At 34.9% G+C, this 23,238-nt stretch overlaps 1 protein-coding gene and 1 long non-coding RNA gene across 5 annotated transcripts in view; one reads left to right on the top strand and one right to left on the bottom strand.

Annotated features, from left to right (window-relative positions):
- The window catches only part of LOC120428503 (coronin-7-like), a 38,147-nt gene that overhangs the window by 1,636 nt on the left and 13,273 nt on the right, over positions 1-23,238 (top strand). For all 4 annotated transcript variants that reach the window (XM_039593515.2, XM_039593513.2, XM_039593517.2 and 1 more), the window contains exons 2-3: positions 17,802-18,942; positions 22,878-23,030. In XM_039593515.2, the coding sequence (XP_039449449.1) occupies positions 17,893-18,942; positions 22,878-23,030 (1,203 nt within the window). In that variant the 5' untranslated portion in view covers positions 17,802-17,892. The remainder of the gene's footprint in view (positions 1-17,801; positions 18,943-22,877; positions 23,031-23,238) is intronic.
- On the bottom strand, positions 22-1,310 carry LOC120428504 (uncharacterized). Its single transcript, XR_005607118.2, has 2 exons — positions 878-1,310; positions 22-699 (listed from the first exon to the last, which is right to left on the bottom strand). It is a non-coding gene; the product is annotated as an uncharacterized LOC120428504 (long non-coding RNA).

Genomic DNA, 23,238 nt, shown 5'->3' with positions numbered 1-23,238 from the left:
CCTGCTTCTTTTGCTGGACGGGCGCAACGCGCAAGAAACGAAAAATGAAAGGACCTGGAAGAAGGGAGTGACCGCGCCGACAGGATGTACCATGGTCGACGTTTGAAATTACCTGTGGGGGAACCTATTACTGTGTGATTACATATAAATCTACCAGAAACTTAAAAGAGTGTGTCCTTAAATTCTACAAAAATGATGTGTGATTATAAAAAAAAGTACATTTTTTATGCGGCTCGCGGCTTCTTCTTTGTCGTCGTCGTCGGAGGTTGGCGGTGGGGTTTTTCCATGGCCGCTGCGCTGCCTCCAGCTTCTTCCTGCACGGCCCACGGCCGTCGTCGTCGCCTTCGTCCTGTGTGCTCAGGCGCCCTCCGCCGGGGCGCGTCATACGTGTGAGAAAGAGAGCCGTCGTCGAAAAAGGGATATCAAAACATGTGTGTGTGTGCGAGATAAAGGAACATTTAAAAAAGGCCCAGCGCGCTTTGTGTTGGTAAGAGGTTGATGAGTCGTCCTGTCGGACGCACACACATCAACACAACGTTTTCTTTTTTGTTTGTTTCGGTGGGGTAATGTTTTGTGTGTGTCTCCTCCTGTTGGTCGATTTTTGACCCCTCCGCTACTCCTTGCTGGAGACCGTCGTCGTCGTCGTCGACGACGACATCCTGGACGAAAGCCGGAGGGGTTGTTCAACTTGCATCCTCTCTGAAAAAAAAAAACACAAGAAAACAAAAAAAAAGTTATGAGCTCATCCAATTGTTATGACGCGCCGCGCGATGATAACATTCGCGAAAACCCAACCCAACGAATAGATTGCTATCAGCGCGCGGATGACTAATCCTGGTGCGACTTGCAAGCAAATCCAAGTTGGCATTCGCAGTACCTTTTGCGGACGCGAACGAAAACGACAATGAAAAGTAAATGCACACAACACAGAACGGCACAACAGCCACATGCATGACATATGAAGGAGAAAAAAAGCAGGCTGGCTGGCCTGGCTGACTCGCGATAGCAGGAGAGTTTAGCAACCCAAAGCAAGCTGGTGTGGTGTGGTGTGACAAGCAAGTGTGTGTTTGGGTGTTGGGTTGGTGTGTTTATCGGAGCAGGCTGTGCTGAAGGAAAGAAGCTAGCTGTGGTGTGTTATGGTAGTTACTTTAATCTGAAACTCAATAATTTTGCAACGAGCAAAGAAAAGCAAGCATTGCAATGTTAAACTAACTCTGAAGTTGAAACATTTAAACGATCAGGTCAACTGTGTTCAGTTTACGGCAAAGTTGATTCGTTGATAGTGGCATTGGTATTTGTTTTGTTTGATTTATATATTAATAATTTCGAGAAAAATTAGAATCCTGCGCTCCAATTAATCGCCGCAGAAAGATATCGTCGCAACGCAAAACCCTAGAAAAGACAAGAGCAAGTAGGCTAACACAAAAAAGAATTGTTGACATAAACTGACAATCTGGGAAAATCGTGGGGGCTTGTTTGGCTGGCTGGTGTTGGCTTGTTGGTCCTGCCTGCTGTTGTCTATCTTCGGCGCTGGAAGCAGCGGTTCTGCGGCTCTCGCGGTCAGCTTGGTGGTATCCAGTCTCCGGACCAGGTCGGATGGACGCGCAACGGACGTTACTGGCTCCGTCGGGCAGGTTTTTCTCTCGTTGGCAATTAGCAGCTCAAGTATCTGCTAAACCGGACTTGTCGTGAGAAGATCTCCTTAGACGGTTAAGACCAGCGTCCTAAGGGCGTCATCCTTGAACTTCATGGTGCGAGGAGAGGACATGATGGAGTCATTTATTGTTTCCCTTCCCTTTGATGCTGGTGGTCTTTATAAGATTAGATTTGGAGAGCCAAACGGGACTCTCCCTGTCTAAGTCGATACGGACATTCACTCGCGGAACCTCCAGGTTCTATCATCGTACCACTGACGAAGTGATTGTACCGTAGTGACCTGGTAACTGGCCTGGCGGTCCATGCTCGCGCTGACATTAAATCTCCCCTGGAGACCGAGCAGTCAGTAAAGACATCCAAGGACAATTCTGGTCCCGACGTGAAGGCAATCACAATTCTTAGTCGGCATCGCTCTTCAATTGATCTTTGAGCTCGACCTCTCCTCCGGAGACTCACGCGGTTCTGACTTTATCAGAAGAGAAAGATAACCCAACAAGGATAATCAGAAGATATGCTGAAATGCATCGTCCACTGGCACACTCAGGGCTGCGGAGTCGGGTCATATTTCAAGCGATTCCGACTCCGACTCCGGCTTTCTGAGATTAGCCGACTCCGACTCCAGCTTTCAGCTCCAACCGACTCCGACTCCAACTCCATCCTACCAACTCTAGCCGACTCCGACTCCAGCTCATACAATTTAGCCGACTCCGACTCCGACTCCAGGTCCCCAAAAATACCCGACTCCACCGAATCCGGCTCAAACTCCGACTCCACAGCCCTGGGCAAAAGAAGAACAACCCGAACCGGAGGCTCATAACTATCTTACATGGCGCTGGAGATCTTCAAGTGGATTTGAATTGATTTCGTATAAGAATCGTGCAATAAAAAGAGATTGATAACGATTAATTCATGCTGGTTTTAGAAAATTGTATTTTTTAGATTTTTTCCTTCCATATAAAAATACACGTGGAAAGTACTTCACCGACCGGGAGGCTCATACTGACGACGACAGTTTGGCTTGGGTGGCTGATTTTTTTTTTGACGACATGGTGATCAATGGAAAGGCCCGTTGATGCTCTGAATCAACTTGCCACCTGGAGACGTGACTGTTTGCTTCAAATATTCGGCTGCGTTAGAAATCAATCTTATGTGGGTTTTTGAGCACACACATAACCTTCTTGATAAGGAAGTGCATCTTACTCTGCATCAGCCAATGTGGTAAAGTGCCGGCAACGGGCCAACTGAAAGATCGTTGAGGTCCCAGAGAACTGAACCATAACAAACTGGAAATTAATGGTCTGTTCCCAGCTATTCATGTTGGTTCCTCAAACTGATGTCCTCCACGGTACCCTCCATGATCCCTGCATCAGAAAAAATACATACATTCAATTAAATGTTTTTTTTTTATGAAGAAAACACTAAACTACCGACTGCATTCAATCTTGAAAACAAACCTGACATCTTAGGAAATTGAACATGATTGCTACGATGGATTAGAAAAACGCTTGCGCTCTTATCTTAGGGACCTCTTCAAGATAATCACCAAAACTGATTATTTCTTAGGACGCGCAATAGTAAGGAGCCATTACACTATCGCAAACAAACAAACAAACAAACTCGCACTTTTTTGTGTTTGACACATGTAAATAATTTGCAAGCGCTATAAAAAAAAACAAACAAACGCGCTGAGCCACTTGAAGTTTATACCTATTCAAATCGAAGGCGAAGACAAACAAACTTTCTCGGTAAATGTCACTTTTTGTGAGTGTTCGCTGAAAATTTCATCCTAAATGGCAACACAAAAGAGTGCTGAAAGAAAAAAAAAGAAATAGAATAGAAATTGCGTGGGCTCCAGTGCATTCTCGTCTGATTAAAATACACTTGGGAATTTTTTTTAAATGCTTGTAAAAATAATAGAATAACTTTTAGAAAAGTCAAATTAAACAGAAATGTTCACAAAAAGCAGCTCTACTGGTTGGTGTACTAATTAGTTTTTAGTAAATTTCAAGGAACGCTCCATTTTGCCATTTTAGCCGCCATCTTGGATTTAAAGTGTCTTAAGGTGAAGCCGTTGATCATTTTCGAAGAAAATTAATCATCACTATAAAAAATTGTGTATTAAATTCAATTTAACGAATTTCTGCACCAAAATGAATCAGCATGTGCCGGTTGTTGCCTTCTTGAATCCACTGAAGGATTTTTTCATCTAAATCAATTGTGCTTCAAAATTTATATACTTTTGTGGCACAGTCATTGACGTCCTAGTTGGCAATCATTGATTAATGACGATTTCCATGACTTAACAAGGAATGAGATAATCGTTACCAAAAGAAATCAGCATTTGTAGGGCACTAATCTAAATAACTTGTTGAAGGAATTTTGTCAAAATATTGAAAGCGACGCAAAATTTATATCTTTGAAGGAAAAATCATGACAATGATGGAAGTCTTCACGTTAATCACTTTAGAGAAATTTAGGGGTAATACTTAGCTCGACAATAATAAATAAGACAAAAGTATTTTTTTTTTGTGATTAATCGAATCTCGATTATTAATGTTTATAGCGAATTGTTTTTATTTTCACGTTGATTTGGCTGTGAATCACAATCACCAAACTGTGGAAAAGTATCCAAGTTTTTAAGCGAAGATGGCGTTCGAATGGTGAACGCCCGAAATGTCAAAATCGCGCAGTAGCACCAACATTAGAAAAAAAAATGTGGCTGTCATGCCATGGCACACTTGCTCCGTAATGTTGGTACCACTGCGTGATTTTGACATTTCGGGCGTTCACCATTCGAACGCCATCTTCGCTTAAAAACCTCGATAGTCTTATTTTGATCAGTTGGCTTCTTCAAAATATAAATTATTTAAACACTAAAGCAACACTTTTCTTTTGAAATGTTGACAATCTCGGCCTTTGAATTTTTTCAGCACGATTTCCTCTTTTATAAGCAACATTGTGTTTTTAAATTGACCTACACCCAGAACTGGACATCGGCATACGAGAGGATAAAGAGCACGATTCGGTAGTAAAATGTTACAGTGTGCGGACTGAGAGGATAAATCCAAAAATTACCGGGAGTACTTTACTCATGGGTTCATCTTCAAGAAAAGTTCATTTATCAAAAAAAAAGTACCGGTACCGAGACTCGAACCCAAGACCTTCGGCATATTGAACCGTACCTTTGCCGTATGGGCCACCATGGTTCGGTGACTAAGTGGCGGTCATTTGTCCATATAAGCCACTCAATAAGATAAACTGTTCCAATGAACGAATGAACACGCGAGAGGACTATACTCTCGCAAAATAGCACTTTCCTCACGTTTCTTTTCGTGAGGGCTATCCCCTCGTTCTTAAACTTTAGGTGTAGGGGAGAGTGGGGAGACTTGATCCCCTTTTTTGTATCGCACATAACTCTGTCAATTTCTCACAAAACTATGATATTTTTGCATGAATTGAAAGCTTAAACATTCATCTATGTTTGGCTAATACGGATATTTCATCAGATGAACTCTTCGAATCATGCCAAGCGTTTTAGAAAAATATTTTAAACCGGCATTTCAAAAATGTTAGGGGTAACTTGATCCCCCTTTCAACATTTTGAAGAAATCTTAAGCAAAATGTTTCTTATTCATCCAAACTTTTAATTTTCCATAAGTTACAGCAATTTCACATTAAACCTGTACGTTTGTGTTAAAAATATAACAAGTTTAGCATGCAAAATATTTAAAAACATAAAATTTCCTTTTTTAGACCAAAATTGAGCATGTTTACAAAAGCTGGAAAATTTTGTTTACAAAACTTTTGAAAAAAGGTTCAAACTGCAGTAAGTTATGTATACAACTATACTAAAGGAAACTATGTACGAAGACTCAGCCCAATTATTTAATCTTGAGGCTGATTCCAGTGACTGTAAAAATGCAGGGATCAAGTCTCCCTAAACGCACTTTTTTAAACAATTGATTGTAAAAATAGTATGACGATAAATTTAACTTCAAATGCGTAAGGGTTTTGGAGTTGATATATTTATCAAACAATTCATGTATAAAAAATATTTTTTGGAATAATTTTTCAGTGTTTTCTATACTTATCAAAACAAAGAAAAAAGATCTCTTGGGAGTTTTTTGCAGCACTTCTTAGAAAAACGTGTGTAACTCAATCTTAACATTTTTAAATTTTTTTCTTTGTTTTCTACAATGAGTTTTAGTAAATTTCGCACAACTTTCTAAAACAAAGCAAATTGTTTTACCCACATGCTGACGAGATACAGGCTTGGGATCAAGTCTCCCCGGGGATCAAGTCTCCCCAAATCCAGTCTGCAATCCGCTTAAATCACCGTCTCCTAGCGAAGCGAAGCGAAAACAAACAAAAAATATTTTATCAAGGTTTGAAAATATTTATATAGCTGTGTGCAACATTTTTTCTAGAATAAAAACTACCGATGAAAAAAAAACATAATTTTAAAACATAAAATTATGTAAAAATATTCTCAAGCATCGTATGGACTAATCAACAAAAAAGAAAAAAAAACTTATATTCATATTTTTTTTAACCAAAAATAAGGCTCTTGTTATTATCATTAAAATAAGTTTTATCATAAATAGAGCTGGATTTTGAATGATCCAGATCTTTATTTGATTTTGACAAAATTTGGTTCTGCCCTGCATGTTGAAAAATTATAGTTAGTATTTTTTTTTAATTTTAATGAAGGATTTTTGATTCTTTTTTCCAACTACACCGCAACGAAATCCAATGCCAATTCATATAGCTAAATTTAACAAATCCGGGAAAGTTTTTGCTTATACAATCAAATTGACAGTACAGGCATAGAACATATCAAATCAACTGATAAGTTATAGCAAAATTTATCATGACTGAGCAAAACATTCTGTGCATTCATCTGAAAAATAAATAAATTAAAACTAAACCCTGCTAACATTATCAATTTTATGGAATCTTTTTTTTTTTTTTGGGAGGGTGGTCCAGCCGCACATCGTTGATGTTGAAACCTCTAAACTGGGCCCTCGTCCTGTCACGTCCGTCAGTAGTCTTGTCGTACATTACAACTAGAATCAGATCTGCCAATGAATTAGTACACTTCGACCAAATAAACACTGACGCTGTATGGATCTGACTCTAGAATAAATGCACAGTTGAGTGTTATTCATAAGTCCAAAATGTTCAATTATTCATATAAGTCCAAATATTCATTTGCTAACTACTTTGGATTGAAAATCTAAATTTTAATCTAAAATCCTCTAAACTTAATGTTCAAAACTAAACGTTTCTTTAATTGTTGCAGTATTACTTCTATCAAAAAACAATAAAAATTTGTGAACTGATATAAATGCAAATAGGATAGAAATCGCGATTTGAAAAAGAAATGACCATTTACGTCAAAAGATCCGTAGTTCCTCGATTCGCAACAATGGTCAATACAACCATAATCCGAAAACCATTAAACAGATCAACGAATTTTGTCCGATATCATTACATTATTGATTGATCGAGACTCTATGGATAATTTGACATATAAGAATGCCTAGTATTCTACATCAATCAAAGTTTATTAACAGCATTACTCTAACTTAACAATTGCAACTAAATTTATCATCAAATAGATTTGGAAAGCATACAGATTTATTTTAAATGCTAATGCTAAGCAACAAATCAATTGTACTATACAAAAGTCCCACCTAAATCCCACATTGTGATAGTGAAAAAGTCACAGAAGCAGCGGTGTCTTGTGCAATTGTGATATTTTCACTATCGGAGAACTACCTAGTTCACGAAGACAGCTTATCGGTCAACGCTTAAGCCCTTGGGCTGCGACAAAGCGAGTTCTCGTAGCATGAAGTGGTGTCCATAGTGCTTATAAAAAAGAATGTATACCCAAATTTTAACTAATGCACTAGGATCAAATCATGCCCCTTGACTTTACAAGGCCCAGGGATAATCCGAAAACCGTTAGTTCAACAGATTAACGAATTTTGTCCGATATCATTTCATTATTGATTGACCGAGACTCTATAGAAATTTTGACAAATCAAAATAATACACAGCTTATGATATACTTATATATCTATGTTTTTGCAGCCCTACCAGGCCTAGAAGAGGCATCTGTTTTTTTTTTATTGTGAGTAAGCGCTTGTTTTCAGAGTTCATTTTTTCAATTTAAAAGGGAGGGGAGACTATTTGCTTCAATGAACTCCTACTTAAGCCCTGGGACCATCTCTAACACTGATCACTCCTAGCTAGGAATTTACACCTAGACACAATGTAGAGATCCGATCGCAAGTGTTGGCCGGATAATTGGGTAATATTATCAATATTTAATTTTATAATTGAGCCAACCCGCTAGCGGCGACAAGATCCTTACTCATGCCCAGGGAACATTATCAATTTTATGGAATCTGAGAAAATATTCAGTCAACTTAATTCCTACAATAAATTTTCAATTCAACCTATCTCATATTGATTAAAAAATATAAAAAAAAAACTGTGTTTCTGATTTTAACCATTATATCAGGAGTTTTTTTTTTTTTTTTTTGAAAAGATCCAATAAACCAAATTTCCAGTTTTTGCCTTTTGGGTGTTTTTAAAGCCGCCTTGAGTCCGGGCTAATAAAAAACCTCAAAAAAATTGAAAATTTGGTTTTTATGGACCTTTGAAAAAAAAAAACTCCAGATAATCAGGTCTCCAATTGCAATTATGAAATCAAAACTAATTGAAGTTGTCATTGAAACATAGCATCAATTTATCAAAATGTTGTAAATTTGGGAGGGGCGCCAAAATGATGCTTCGCCATGGGCGTTATGGTTATTTATGTACACAGAAAAAAAATCAATTCTCGAAATCGTGAATTAAAACTCACGAATGTGAGAACCACGAAGGAATTTGTTCATGAGTATGGTGCATTTGCCATATAAGGCTAGTACGGATTTCGGAAGGAAAGGGGTCAAGAAACAGCTTTACGAACAGCAGAACAAAGGAGAGGGAGCGATTTCTTGGGGCATTTCTTCACCCTCTCTGGCTTGCTCTCGCCGCCGCTGCTGCCCATTTGATTTTTTTCTTGACCGGTTCCTTCCGAAGTGCATATATAGCTATAAACGTGAATATATCCTTCGTGGTTCTCGCATTCGTGAGTTTAATTCACGATTTCGAGAATTGATTTTTTTTTTTCGTGTAGAAGCACCGTAGCTGGACAAGACCCTCGCGAGAGAACATCGCGAAGCAAAACGCGAGAGCTCGCAAACAAAAGGAAGCTCATTTAATGGTTCTAAAATTGAAAGAGTGTGCGAACGATAATGAAATTATGCCCACTCTCCTCCATTGCAAGGTACTTGCCAACCTCACCAGCGGCAGTGCTCTTAAGGCTAAACTTCATGCAATCGCGCAAATTGCATCCCGTTGCAATCACTGATGAATAAGCTCGTTCTCTTTAAGTTCATGTGGCTAAGCTTATGGAACAGCGGCAGCTGTGGTAAGACTGATAAGAAGTTACGCAGAAATATGCTGCTTTGTCAAGGTTTTTTTTTTGTTACATTTTTAGTTGGAATTCTTTTAAAGTATACACCTTAAGATCAAAGCGGCCAGACTTTACTGCGTAATGTTAGCCGCAAAGAAAATTTGTTGAAGTGCGTTTAGTTCATTTCTTACATGAATATCTAATTTACACATCAGGGAATGGTGACAGCCTTTGTCTAAAAAAACGTGTAATTTTACATCAGGAACTGGTGAAATTTTCATCAGTTTCTGTTGAATTTCACAGTTGAAAGCACATTTTAGGTAAAATTAGTCAAAAAAGAGTTAACCAAATTTTCAACTTTCCAAAATTCTACTTATTTCCTGCTCATTCCAGCTGAAGAAAAAAAAAAACACTCGTCATTTAAGTTGTCAGATCATATGTAGGGTTTAAAAAATCGATCAATTAAAATTGACAAAAACATCCGCAAAGAGAAGGCTTATCAACGAGCGATAATTTTACATTCATTGCATTGTTGACTAACCTAACAGTATCCTGTTTTGTATAAGTACCAATGTCAAAGTTGAGGTTGAGTTTGTATACTTTGAAATATTTATTTATGAAATGAGTTTGATTTATCATAACAATTTGTAATTTGTAATTTGTTGGTTTATTGGATACGACAACCTGTTGGTTTACACTGTAAATCAGGTCAAGGAATACACTTTAGGAAATTTGGAAAAGTTACAAAGGATCGATATTTATAAAATTATTTCAAATGTTAAATTAGGTTTAATTAATTCACAGTAAAAATAAAAGTAATAGGGGAAATATACCCATATTATTCACACTAAGCCATTCGACTAATTCTCATCACTTTTGCCGTTTTCCGCAATTAAATCAACATTTTCAGATGTATCAACAATGATTAGTTGGTTGCTCACTTTTTTTGAGCTGTTTATTGCTTTGGAGCAGTCAAAAACACTTTATTTAAGCTGTAATTCATGTTCAAAGTCCTGATAGGCCGATAATACCTACTGTTACATTGACATTGATCCAACCATTTTAACAGCGGTGAGATAGCCGAGCGGGTTGGGGCGCTGACTTAGAAATCTAAGTATGATTCTCGCCGGATTGATGTTATTTTTGGGGTGAGCAGACCTGATTTTTTTTCTTCGGTACATGCTTTTTGTGTACACGTTTTCTCATACAATATTACATGCTTTTGCTCACAAAGGTGATGTGCATGCTTTTGCATGCGATTTTACCATCGGATTTTTTGCTGTGTAGTTCCCCTATCACATCTGGGAATGTGACCAGATTTTATGTACAAAAAAGTTTAATATTGCCTCAAACATAGTGTAAATTTGCTTCTTTTTTATGCGTGATTGCTTTTTTTAATATATTTTAAGGGAAAAGTACATCGAAAAATAAGTCATATACAACAACAGACATAATTTGTAACAGAAAAAAAGTTTCACAATATCTAACAAATTTGTTCATTTGCCCAGTAAAAATAAGAATGATTTTGACATGGGAAATATAATTCTTTTTTTTATATTTTCCATTTTTGTGTTAAAATAGCAATTACACACATTTGCGGAGCGGCCGTGGCTGACTGGTTACGGTGTTCACTTTTTAAGCGAATGGTTCTGGGTTCGATGCCCATCTGCTCCCAACGAGAAAGTTAAGAACACATGAATTTGAAATGATAAATATGAACGACAAATCAAAGTCGCTCGAGGCGGGGTTCGATCCCCCGTCCTTTGGATTGGTAAGCAAAAATGCTAACCACCAGGCCATGACGACTTGGTGAGCGTGGACTGGAATTAGGAATACTGTTACAGAGAGCGAGTTGTGGCGCTTTAACCACGGCAAATAGTGTCCAGGGCATTCGTGGAAATACAATGTCCCATCCCAGAGGGTCCCGGAGTACCAAACCTTCTTAGCATGGTGCTCCCAACGAATACAACCAAATCTCGGAGCGTATGGTGGTGTGTCCCCACGCTTCTTCCTTCCCTGTCGATTCAGAATTGTGTTGTTGTTCGAACACTCAGTGCTCAAACTCAACCCAATTACGAGTCATCTCTGCGATACGGCTTTACGCAGTAGGCCTGGCCGCTTTAACGCTTGTGATGTTTCAACGCATTTCAATGCAATGGCGCACTACAAATGTTAATAAATGACAAGAAGAGTGCTAGGCGTCATCTAACCTAAGGCACTCTCCAGGATCCCTTCGAAAGATTGGCTGCGCTAGGGTCTGATTAGATTAGATTAGATAAAATAGCAATTACACACATTTTCCAGGCAAAATGACAAATTCTACCTTAAACCAAATTTGGCAATATTACCATGTTTTTTTAGCTGTTTGGCAAAGAAATCTCCACTCAAGCGGTGAGTGTGTTACTTAGAATTATGTTCAGAAAGCGTTGTTCCACATAAATTGTGGTTTAACGACTTCAAAAAAAGTAGACATGATCTGTGTGTATAATCTGTTAGCCACAAAGCAAAAAATGTGTAAATTACCAAATTTTACATGTAATTTTACCTATTTTTACCTATTTATCTCAACGCGCTGGTGAAATTTCACACATGTTTCTGACACAAAATCTGTCCTGCATGTTTCGTATCAAATTAATGTGTAATTTTAACCCAAACACCATGTTTTTTTTTCTGAATGTCCAACGTTTTATTTTTTTCATTCATGTTCGCACAAAAATAATAGGTCAAATCACAAAAAAAAAATCTAACTTAAGAGGCAGCTCCATACTTTTCAATGTAGTTTCACATACATATTCATGTAGAAATAGAAATTAAACAGTTTTTGTTGGTTAAAAAAAATATTCTGACACAAAATCTGTGCTAAAAATGTTGTGTCAGATGAATTTTTGAGTTTACTTCGAAAACTGGGTAAAATTACATTTCGCTGTTAGGATACATGATTTTACATCAAAACAGTGTAAAATTACATTTGACGCCAGAAAAATGAGGAAACATTTCAAAACGTAGATTTTTTCAAGCGGTGGCATTATCATTTTTAATGTGGTTCAAAATTCAGCTCGTTGATGAAATTTTACAGTTTTTGTGGTCAAATTACACATTTGTTCGGAATAAAACCTCTCCTGACAATTTTAATTAAGATAAATGTAAAATCATATAAAAATGTCTTAACTGAGAAGTGAATTTAGAATTTACATTTTACATAATGTAAAATTGATACTAAAATAAAAATGAAAAAGTTTAGCTCAATGATGAAATTTACAAGGTTTTTAAGGAAAAATTACGCATTTTTCTCACACAAAATTATCCAGAAAAATTAAAATTTTCAACTTTGCAGATTACTATTATTATTGTGCAGTCTGCTCGCACCCATCGTATGTTCACCGAATGTCGTAATTCTTCGGTGGGCAACAACACCATATATATTTGGACCAGCTGGGCCGAATTTGCTTAATGCTCATCTAATAAGCCTCTCCCTTCGACTAAACTTGGGCGATTGGGCCCAGTGCCAAACTTTTGGGGCCACTTTTTTTTCGCCGCCGTAACTTGAAGCCAAAGTCACAAAGCGGTGCAAATTTGGCGTGAAATTTGATCGAAATTCACTTTTTTTTCGCGAAAACTTTAAAAAGCCTAACGATTTGCAGACGAACGAACTAGAAATGCGCATGCAAAGACCTGTTTTTTTTCTTCTTCTCGAAAACGAACAACAACAACAACAACAACAACAAAAAAACGCAATTAGATCGTTCAAAGCAGATGTTCAAAGAACCTCATCGAGCAGCAAAAGCAAGGTGTGGTGGACGGGTGGTGCCTTACCGGGACGCCGAGGGAGAAGCCAATTAGACGTTATCCAAATGGAAATTGCGCTCGAATCAATTTTTACTACTCGCGAGCCTATATGGTTTAACATTGGAAAAGGGGTGAATTGTAGAGTGTTGAACAGTGACTGAAAAAATTAATACTTTTTAAAGCAAATTTTGAGTGGCGCATTTTAATTAGAAAACAAAAAAAATAACAACCACAATTGCAAAATTGCGTTGGCCAGCCCCACTGACGTTGAGTTTACCGCAGACACGATTCTTTGAAACGGTCTTAATAGCAATCTAGCCGCCCAAAAATTGACAAACTACTCTCAAGCAGTAACCTGCAAGACACACCACTCTAGGCAAACTTTCCTGCATGGGTGCCTTTACCCTTTTTTGCTCGATCTCTGTGCACCTTACACGATATTTAATTTTCGTTTGAATAATTTCCACACACGTTCCATTTTTCTTTTCTCGCTCTTGAGTCTCCAAAAGCGAGCGCGCCACCAGCATCTTCGTGAAGCACGCGAATATCCCTTCTGTCAGTGCAGACAAAGAATGACACCCCGCGGTGAAAAGGAAGAAAGGAAACCGGAAGTGGTCCGTAGAAAAGAGAAGGAGAGCCACACGTGCGTGTGGCGGCGCAGGAAACGATAAGTGCCCATGTCGAGGGGCCCCAAAGTTGGCCGGCCGGCAGAAAGAAAAGAAGAGAGAAAAAAAAATCCGTTTTCCAGTCCATAGAGTTCGAACGAACGCAGTTCACTAATCTGTGCCCAATCGGTAGGAAAAACGATGCCAGACAAAACGCACAGACAAGAAGATTCGAGAAGCGAAAAAACGATCAATTCGATTGTTTGTTGACATTTCTACGTTCATGCGTGTTTGAAAAACTGACCAACAGATTGCGCTAGTGTTGTCACTTTCAAGAAACGAATCTAATCTGTTTATCTGTGACTCTGTGCAATCAAGTGAATTAATCAAGCGTGGTGGTGGTGGATCTCGAAGATCAGTGATAGCGAAACGGCCATTGGAGCAACACCCCAAGTCTTTGGTGATTGGGTGATCGATAAACAGCAGTGACAGGAAGCGCTTGAAACTTGGAGGAGATTTGGTTGAACGTTTTACATGAATTTGCAGGTTTTTTTTTTCATTCATGGATGACTCGCTGCCGAGAAGTTATGCCCAACTCTGAAGCCGTCACGGTGTGACTAATCAGCGTGACACGTTTGGTATCATTAACATTTCCAACCGTGTAGAGGTGATATCATTCGAATTAAATGAAGTCTGATTTGTAATGGGATTGTTCAGTTGATGTTATCGAATAGCTGTTTAAACATTTCAATTCAATCTTTGGATAATACATTAGAAATTACACATACTAAAATAATGGTGTACAAATTGCTGAAAATCTTGAGATATTTATTTTCTCTTTTTAATGTAATACTAAATTCATAGAAAAAGATTACTTTTTTCCAGTTTGCGATGCAAATGACACTTCTTTTGTCACACCATGTTTCAGAAAAAAATGCAATTTTAAATTACTTACATAAGATTGGCGAGGAGAAATCAAGAGTTTTTTTTTCAAAGGTCCTATTAACATATGAAAGACAATAGCTTATAGGAACTTCTCAAAAAAAAAAAAAAAAAAAAAACTCTAGAAATTAACAGTTTAACACTCACATACATACACGACTTTTGCTGGAAAAAGTAACACAAAAACAATTGATGGAGTCAGCTGTGAGAGGTGTCAAGTGCTCTGTCATATGCCCTTATTTTTTGCTTTAGGACTAATTTTGAAGTTTTTTTTTATTATTTAGGTCCAATGAGAGTTTGTTAAAATATTACGTTCAGAGATTTTCGGGATTCGAGAAAATTTGAGTTTAAATTTGTTATATTTTTTTTGAAAATATCATTTTTTTTAATTCAAAAATTGAATCATTAAATTTTTTTAAAATTTTGAAACTATATCTATATTTTGGCGAATTTCGATGATTCTCGTTGCATTTAGTCCGAGAAAATCTAAAAAATGATCTCGGACACTGTAGTTCGACTATAGATGCGTTTACCCTAAGCTACAGAAATTTCCAACTTTCTTCCTTTTTCAAATTATTGTTCTCTAGTATACATAGAAACTTTACTTAATTTTCGTAATTAAAAATATGACTATTGAATGTTTTTTGAAATGATTGAAAAATTCTTGCATTTAAAAAAAAATAGTTGTTGAAAATCTGAATTTATTCTTGAATATTTTTTTTTGAAAAAATTCTCAAGTAAAAACTGTTCCAAAATTTTAAAATTTCCGAGCTTAAAAGTTTTATTGATTTTACGATTTTAAAATCGTTTTTATTTAATTTTTAAAATTTATTTTTTTTGTTAAAAAATGTGTTTTTACGTTTCAAATTTTCTAGTATTTTAAAATTATTGAATTATTAAAAAAATGTTTGAAATTTTGATTATTAGATTAATAAAAAAAGAAAAAAAAATAAGTTCTTGAATTCTTAGAAAAAAATTCAAATGATTGAAAAATTCCTGCATTTTAAAAAATAAGTTGTTGGATGAAAACCGAATTAATTCTCAAATTATTTTTGCAAAATTCTCAAGTAAAAAATGTTCCAATGCAGGGATTTCTTCAACAAAATTGTATTTTCAAAATTTTAAAATATCCGAGCCTAAAAGTTTTATTGATCTTACGATTTTAAAATTGATTTTTTTTATTTTTAAAATTTTATATTTTTGTTTAAAATGTGTTTTTTCAGTTTAAAATTTTCTAGTATTTTAAAATTGTTGAATTATAAAAAAAATGTTTATAAAAAAAATGATTATTAGGTAAATAAAAAAAAGAAATAAAAATTAAGTTCTTGAATTCTTAGAAAAAATAAATCAAATGATTGAAAAACTCTTGCATTAAAAAATAAATTGTTGTTGAAAACCAAATTTATTCTCAAATATTTTTTTGCAAAATTCTCAAGTAAAAAATGTTTCAATGCAGGGGTTTCTTTAACAAAATTGTATTTTCAAAATTAACGAGTTTAAATGTTTTATTGATTTTACGATTTTAAAATTGACTTTATTTGATTTTTAAAATCTTTTTTTTTTGTTAAAAATGTGTTTTTTAGTTTCAAATTATGTAGTATTTTAAAATTGTCAAATTATTTAAAAAAAAATTGTTTGAAATTTTGGTTATTAGGTAATTAACCCATTTAATTTTTAAAATCTTATATTTTTGTTAAAAAATGTGTTTAAATAATTAAATTATTTTAAAAAAAATGTTTGAAATTTTGATTATTAAGTTCTTGAATTCTTAGCAAAAATCAAATGATTGATTTTTTTTTGCATTTAAAAAAATAAGTTGTTGGATGAAAACCGAATTTATTATCAAATATTTTTTGCAAAATTCTCAAGTAAAAAAAGTTTTAATTCAGGGGATTCTTCAAAAAAAAATATATTTAAACTTTTAAAATTTCCGAGCTTAAAAGTTTTATTGATTTTACGCTTTTATTTTTTTCAGCTTTAAATTTTCTAGTTATTTAAAATCATTGAATAATTAAAAAAAAAAATAATTAAAAAAAAAAAACTGTTATTGCATTATATTCTTTTAATGTTTTTACTTTTTGTTTGAAAATTTTGAATTCCTGTAAATATTTTAAAAACTTTGAATACTGTAGAAAATTTTAAAACTTCCAACTTTTAATTTTTTTTTTAATTTTGAAACTTTTAAATCGATAATTTTTGAATTTTTCAAATTTTTAAAATTGTTGATAAAGAAATTTAAAAAAGTCCGTTGTTTTAGGTAATTTATATTTTAAAACTGCCACTTTTATAATTTTTGATTTTTAAATTTTAGAACAATACTTTGATTTTTTGATCAAATAATTTAAAAGAGGTCGCTGCCGGTAGCGGCAATGCGGCCCAGCAAGAAGTTACCGGGGAAGATCTTTTTACCATGCCAGAGTTCTTTGCTCTCGCAGGGGAGATGATGACGCGGTTTCGGACCTGCCATAACCAAGCGGAGCAATTCCTGGCCCTTGGGGAGCTGATGATCAAGCACATCTATAAAGGATAAAAATCTGTGATCTAGTTCTAAGCATTCTCTATTTCTATCCCCTTTCCCTTGCAATCTTAGTAAGTTTTTTTTTTCTTGCTCTTGGTGACAGCTTTATTAACAAGTAATAACTGAAAGCCCAAACTCGCACTCAAACAATCACTAGATACAAATCAAATATAGATTTTTTTTCGAGCCAACATAGAGTTGAGAAAAATTGCAACGCTGATTGCAAGATCCAATCCCACTATAACAAAACAATGCATTTTGTAGTGTGGAACGCTCAGGCCAGTCCTACGGTGCGAAGTTTACCGCAGAGACGATTCGTTTGAATAAATTTTGATTATTATATAAATAAAAAATAAATAAAAGATTAAGTTTTCAAGTTCTTAGAAAAACTGTACTTGCATTATATTTTTTAAATGTTTTTACTTTTTGTTTGAAAATTTTGAATTCTTGTAAATATTTTTAAAATTTTGAATACTGTTGAAAATTTTAAAACTTCCAGTATTTAAATTTTTAAAATTTTGAAATTTTTAAATCGAAAATTTTTGAATTTTAAAAATTATTCAAGTTTTTGATAAAAAAATTAAAAAAGTCACATTTTTCCAAGCCAACATAGACCTCATTTGAGAAAAAATGCAACGCTGGTTGCAAGATCCAATCCCACTAAAACAATACAATACATTTTGTAGTGTGGAACGCTCAGGCCAGCCCTACGGTGCGAAGTTTACCGCAGAGACGATTCGTTTGAATAAATTGGGGCAGGTCTTCCTGGGTATTCAGAGCCCAGATTTGAAAACTAACCCCGACTCTTCTTTCCCCATTTTTCCAGATCAACCCGGAAATTCCCAACTAGCACCAGCACTCATCTACCAGCAGCAGCAGCCCCACCCCGTAGCACACGCGGGCAACGCGACAGCAGCATGGCATGGCGATTTAAGGCATCCAAGTACAAGAACGCCGCCCCGATCGTACCGAAGCCGGAAGTATGCATCCGCGACATCTGCGTCGGCTCGTACCAGACGTACGGGAACAACATCGCCGCTTCCGCTGCCTTCATCGCGTTCAACTGGGAGCACGCGGGCTCGAGCCTGGCCGTCCTGCCGATCGATGACTGCGGCCGGAAGAGCAAAACGATGCCGCTGCTGCACGCCCACTCGGACACGGTGACCTATCTGGACTTTTCGCCGTTTCACGACGGGTTGCTGGCGACGGGATCGCAGGACTGCCTGGTCAAGGTGTGGCACATCCCGGAGAAGGGGCTGGAGAGTTCGATTTCGAATCCGGAGTGTTCGTTCTCGACGAAGCAGCGGCGGGTTGAGACGGTCGGGTTCCATCCGACGGCGGACTGTCTGCTGTGGTCAACGGCGATGGGCTGCGTCAGTTTGTGGGACTTGACGAGTCAGCAGGAGAGCTTTTCGAACAATGAACATCCGGAGGTGATTCAGTCGTTGAGTTGGAAGGGCGACGGGAAGTTGTGCGCGACCAGCTGTAAGGACAAGATGGTGCGGATTTTGGATCCGAGGGCGGAGTCGCCGATCTCGTTGGTCGCCGAAAGTCACCAGAGCATCAAGGACTCGCGGGTGGTTTGGTTGGGCGATCAGAACCGGGTGTTGACGACTGGGTTCGATGCGGCACGGTTGCGGCAGGTGATCATCCGGGATTTGCGGAACTTTGCCGTGACGGAGAAGACGCTGGAGCTGGACTGCTCGACGGGAATTCTGATGCCACTGTTTGATCCGGACACGAACATGTTGTTCCTGGCCGGGAAGGGGGACACCACGATCAGCTACCTGGAGGTGACGGACAAGGATCCGTACCTGATCGAGGGCATCCGACACTCGGGTGAGCAGACCAAGGGTGCTTGCTTGGTGCCGAAGCGGGCGCTGCGGGTCATGGAGGGCGAGGTGAACCGGATTATGCAGCTGACGTCCAACTCTGTGATACCGATCATGTATCAGGTGCCGAGGAAGGTGAGTGCAGAAAAACGCTAGCAGGTCGAAAGCGTAAAGGGACAGAAGGTCGAAAAAATCTAATCTGATCAAACTCTAGCATAAAAGGACAAAAGATCGAATAAAAGTGTTTTTTTTATTGAATTATATAAACTGCGTGATTTGTGATTAAAAACTTTAAAATTTTTAGAATTTTTGAACCCTAAAATTTCTCAAATTCTCAAATTCAACTCTTAGAATTTTGGATTTGTTAAGCTTCAGAATTTAAAAATTTTAGATTTGAAATTTAAGAAATAAAACTTAAAAGACTGAAATATTTTATGAATTCTCTCATTTTAAAATTTAAGAATATTTTAACTCTATAATTTAAGAATTTTAGAATTTCAGAATATGGATTTTGATAATAAAGAACTTAAGAATTTTAGAATTTTAAAATTTAGAAGTTTAGATAGAGGTGGGCAAAAAAAGAGCGAACCGCTCAAAGAGCCGGTTCACTGAAAAGAGCGAACGAACCGTGGCTCTCAAAAAAAGAACCGCGGTTCTTTTTTAAACTCCGGTCTGATTGATGTGCATGATTTTTGTTATAAACGTAATTTATTGAATTTCCAAAAAAGTTTAGTACTAAATTTGTTTTTGGGAATTGAAAATGCAGTTTCAAATATTTTAAAGCTTGTAAAAATTAATCCCAAAAGTAAATGATGAAATGAATCTTAATGAACTGAAAAAAACTTGCCATTGTACAACTGATTGTATATTAAAGTATAACCGGAATACAAATTTTAGTATTTCAATTTGCATAAGTTGTAAAATAATACCAACAATCTACTGAATAGTTTAGAGATTTTGGAGAAAAAAATGAATCCTTTTGTCCGGTTAAACTTTATCGATTAAATCAGAATGTAGAAAAGAGGTCACAGAATATTTTCTCCAAATAAAATATCAGCATTAGTTCAATTCTTGCAGAAATAAACGCAATTTTAAAATTAAAAGCAATTTTTCCAGCTTCCCAAGATTTAAGTTTGGATGCCAATCGGATGTTCAAGTTCGAGTATAAATTCTGACATAGAGACCACCAAGACCTATGGTTTTCAATGGCAACTTCTCGTTTTCAGTTTTAATTATTTTTATTAAATAATTTACATTTACAATGTGAAATAAATGATACATAAAAAAAACTTTTCATCCAAATTTTGAAAAAGAGCGAAAGAGCCGTTCAAAAGAGCGGCTCTTTTTAATGAGCGAACGAAAATGAGCGGCTCCTAAAAAAGAGCGATTTTGCCCACCTCTATTTAGAATAATGTTGTTGCTGATTTTATTAGGGGAACTTTAACCCTATGGGTCATTCGCTCCCGTACAAAAGTTTAGAATAGAATTTTAAAATATTAAGGAACCCCATGCAAGAAGGTTTTTATAACTGATAATTTTATAATTGACGATTTCAGAACTTCAGAATTTAAGAATCTCAAAACTTAAGAATTATAGAATTAAGAAGTTCAAAATGATTGAAGAATTTATTTTTTAGGCAGTAGAATTGTAAAATTTATTATTTAAAAAAAAAAGAAAATCTGAATTTTTTGGTTTTTTTTTTATTTTGAGGATATCAATAATTTTAGATTTTTGGGACCAATTTTTTTGACAGATTTTTCTGTTTCAAAATTTTTAAATTTAAGAACAATTGAATTATGAATTGTAGAATTTTTGAGCCTTGGAATTTTTGAACCATAGAATCATTGATTTTTCAAATTTCAAAACTTCAGAATTTATGAATTTGATAAGTTCAAAATTGAGGAATTTAAGAAATGTAAAATTTAAGTAATCAATAATTTGAGTATTTTACATTGTAGAATAAATAAAGAAATTTAAAAATTTATAGTTATAGATCCTTAGAATTTTTGAATTTTGGATTTTAGAATATTAAAATATGAGAACTTAAGTATTCAAGAATTTTTGAACTTTAAAATTTGAGAAATAAACAATTAAAAAGTTCTTAAACATAATTAAAGAGTAGTGCAATTTAAGAATTCTAGAACTTCAGAATTTAGAAATGTCAAAACTTTGAATTTTTGAATATAAGAAGTTTTAAATTATTGGAGATTATTTTTTTAACAGCAGACCTTTGCAATTTTTAATTTTATAGAATTTAAGAATTCCGGATTATACGAGAATTTGAGGAATGTTGGGAATTTTGAGGATATCACAAATTTTAAAATATGATGACTGCATAAGTTTTTTTTTTGTAAATTATTTGAAATCTCAAAATTTTAAAATTTAAGAAAATTTCAAAAAAAAATTGGACAATTTTTGAACTTTAAAAATTCGAGAATCAGAATTTGAGATTATTATAATTTAATTTTTTCGGAATTTAATAATTTACTATTAAACTATTTAATTTCAAAATAAAAAATAATAAAATTTCGTAATTGAATTGATCCCTAGAATTAATATTTTTGGATTTTAGATTATTAGAACGTAGGATTTGAGAACCTCAGAATGGAAGAATTTCATAACTTTAGATTTTGAGAAGTTGGGATTTCAAAAATTGTAGAACTAAAATTATAGATATGTAACATTTCAGATTTTATAATGTATCTTTGGAATTTTATAATATGAGAATTAGGGATTTTTGAACTTTAGAATCTTAAAAATTTAGAATTAAGAAATAAGGAATTCAAGAACTAAAGTTGTAGAATTGTAAAATTTCGGAATTTTATTATTTAAGAATCTTGCATCTTTGGAGGTTAAGAGTTCAGAGTTTCAGAATTGAGTATTTAAGAATTTTATAAGTTTAAATTTTACATGTTAAGAATTTTTGAACCTTGGAATTTCTAAACATTAGATTTAGAAATTAAAAGTATAGGATTTAAAGAATTTTGGAATCAGATATTTTTAATTTAATTTTTCATTTGTATTTTCTAAAACAAAGAATTTGAAAATTGTTGAATAAGAATTATAGAACCTCAATATTTTATAATTTTAATATTTAATGATTTAAGAATTTAGAGCTTTCAGAAATAAGGAATTTGAGAAAAAATAAAAATTGAGAATCAAAAAAAATTAAGAATTTCGGAATATCAGAATAAAAATATTTTTGAACAATTGAAATTAAATTTTAAAATTTAAGAACTTTATAATTTAAGAAATTTATAATTTAAGAAATTTATAATTTAAAAAATTTACAGATTGATAATTCTTTTTTTCAATTTATAGAATTTTAAATTTTAATATTTAAGGTTTTGATTGTTTTTAATTTCCTGATCCAATTTTTAAATTTTATAACTTCCAAAATCTGCATCATGAGTTCAGAAGACGTTATTTATTTAGTACAGAAGACGGAATTTAGCCAAATTAGTGTTTTGAGTCGGGTTTAACACCGTTAAAATTTCGGAAAAAGAGCAAATTTGTGTATTTGAAAAACGGCATTTTGTGTAAACTTATGTTTTTTTTGTAACTAAAACACTTGTTTAGTTAAAATCTGTTGAAAAATAACGTCTTCTGTACCTATAAAGCAGATTTTTAAAATTCTAAAATCGAAAAAAATGTGCAAAAAATACTAAAATTTTCACGAAATATAAATATTTTTAAATACTAATATTTTCATGGTTTTGTGAACATGAAATTTTAAACAGATTTTCCAAATTGGAGTTTTTTTTTGTTTTATAAAGCTACTATAATTTTATAAAATGCCATATTTTTTTCAAATAATCAAGTTCCGTTATTTTTGATATGAGAATAAAAATGCATAAATTTTTGTACCGAAGTTTCATGAATTTATGTTTAAAAAAAAATACTTTAAGTTTAGAATCATTTAGAAAATTCTGAATATTTTTTTTTTTCAAATTTGAATACAACGTTTGAACAATAACGTGAAATTGTGTATCGATTTCGACCTTTTGTAAACTTTAGAGTTCTTATCGCACATCCAACTAAATCTAACGAGAATTGGTATCCTCTTCCAGACCTACCGGGACTTCCACAGCGATCTGTACCCGGAGACCAACGGGTTTAAAACCGAGCTGACCGCCACCCAGTGGCTCAACGGAGTTAACATGGCCGTTCCAAAGATTAGTTTAGACCCGGCGAAGCGCGAACTCGGCGAACAGCCCATCATTGTAAGTTCTTCCGATCCCGAGCCCGTAGTTGTTGTGATTTCCTTCCCCTTCATCCAGCTCAATACTAACCGAACCGAATGTGTACATAAACAATGCATTTTCATCTCTATTTCTATTTCCATCTTGCGCGCCTAACCCACAAACAAACTATCGCTGTACGAATGTTTCCCCCTCGAAAATCTTCCCTGAACAAAACATAACCAAAAAA

This window comes from Culex pipiens, chromosome 1 (genome assembly GCF_016801865.2).
Source record: "Culex pipiens pallens isolate TS chromosome 1, TS_CPP_V2, whole genome shotgun sequence".
Lineage (NCBI taxonomy): Eukaryota > Metazoa > Arthropoda > Insecta > Diptera > Culicidae > Culex > Culex pipiens.
This window is presented reverse-complemented; position numbering and strand designations above follow the sequence as displayed.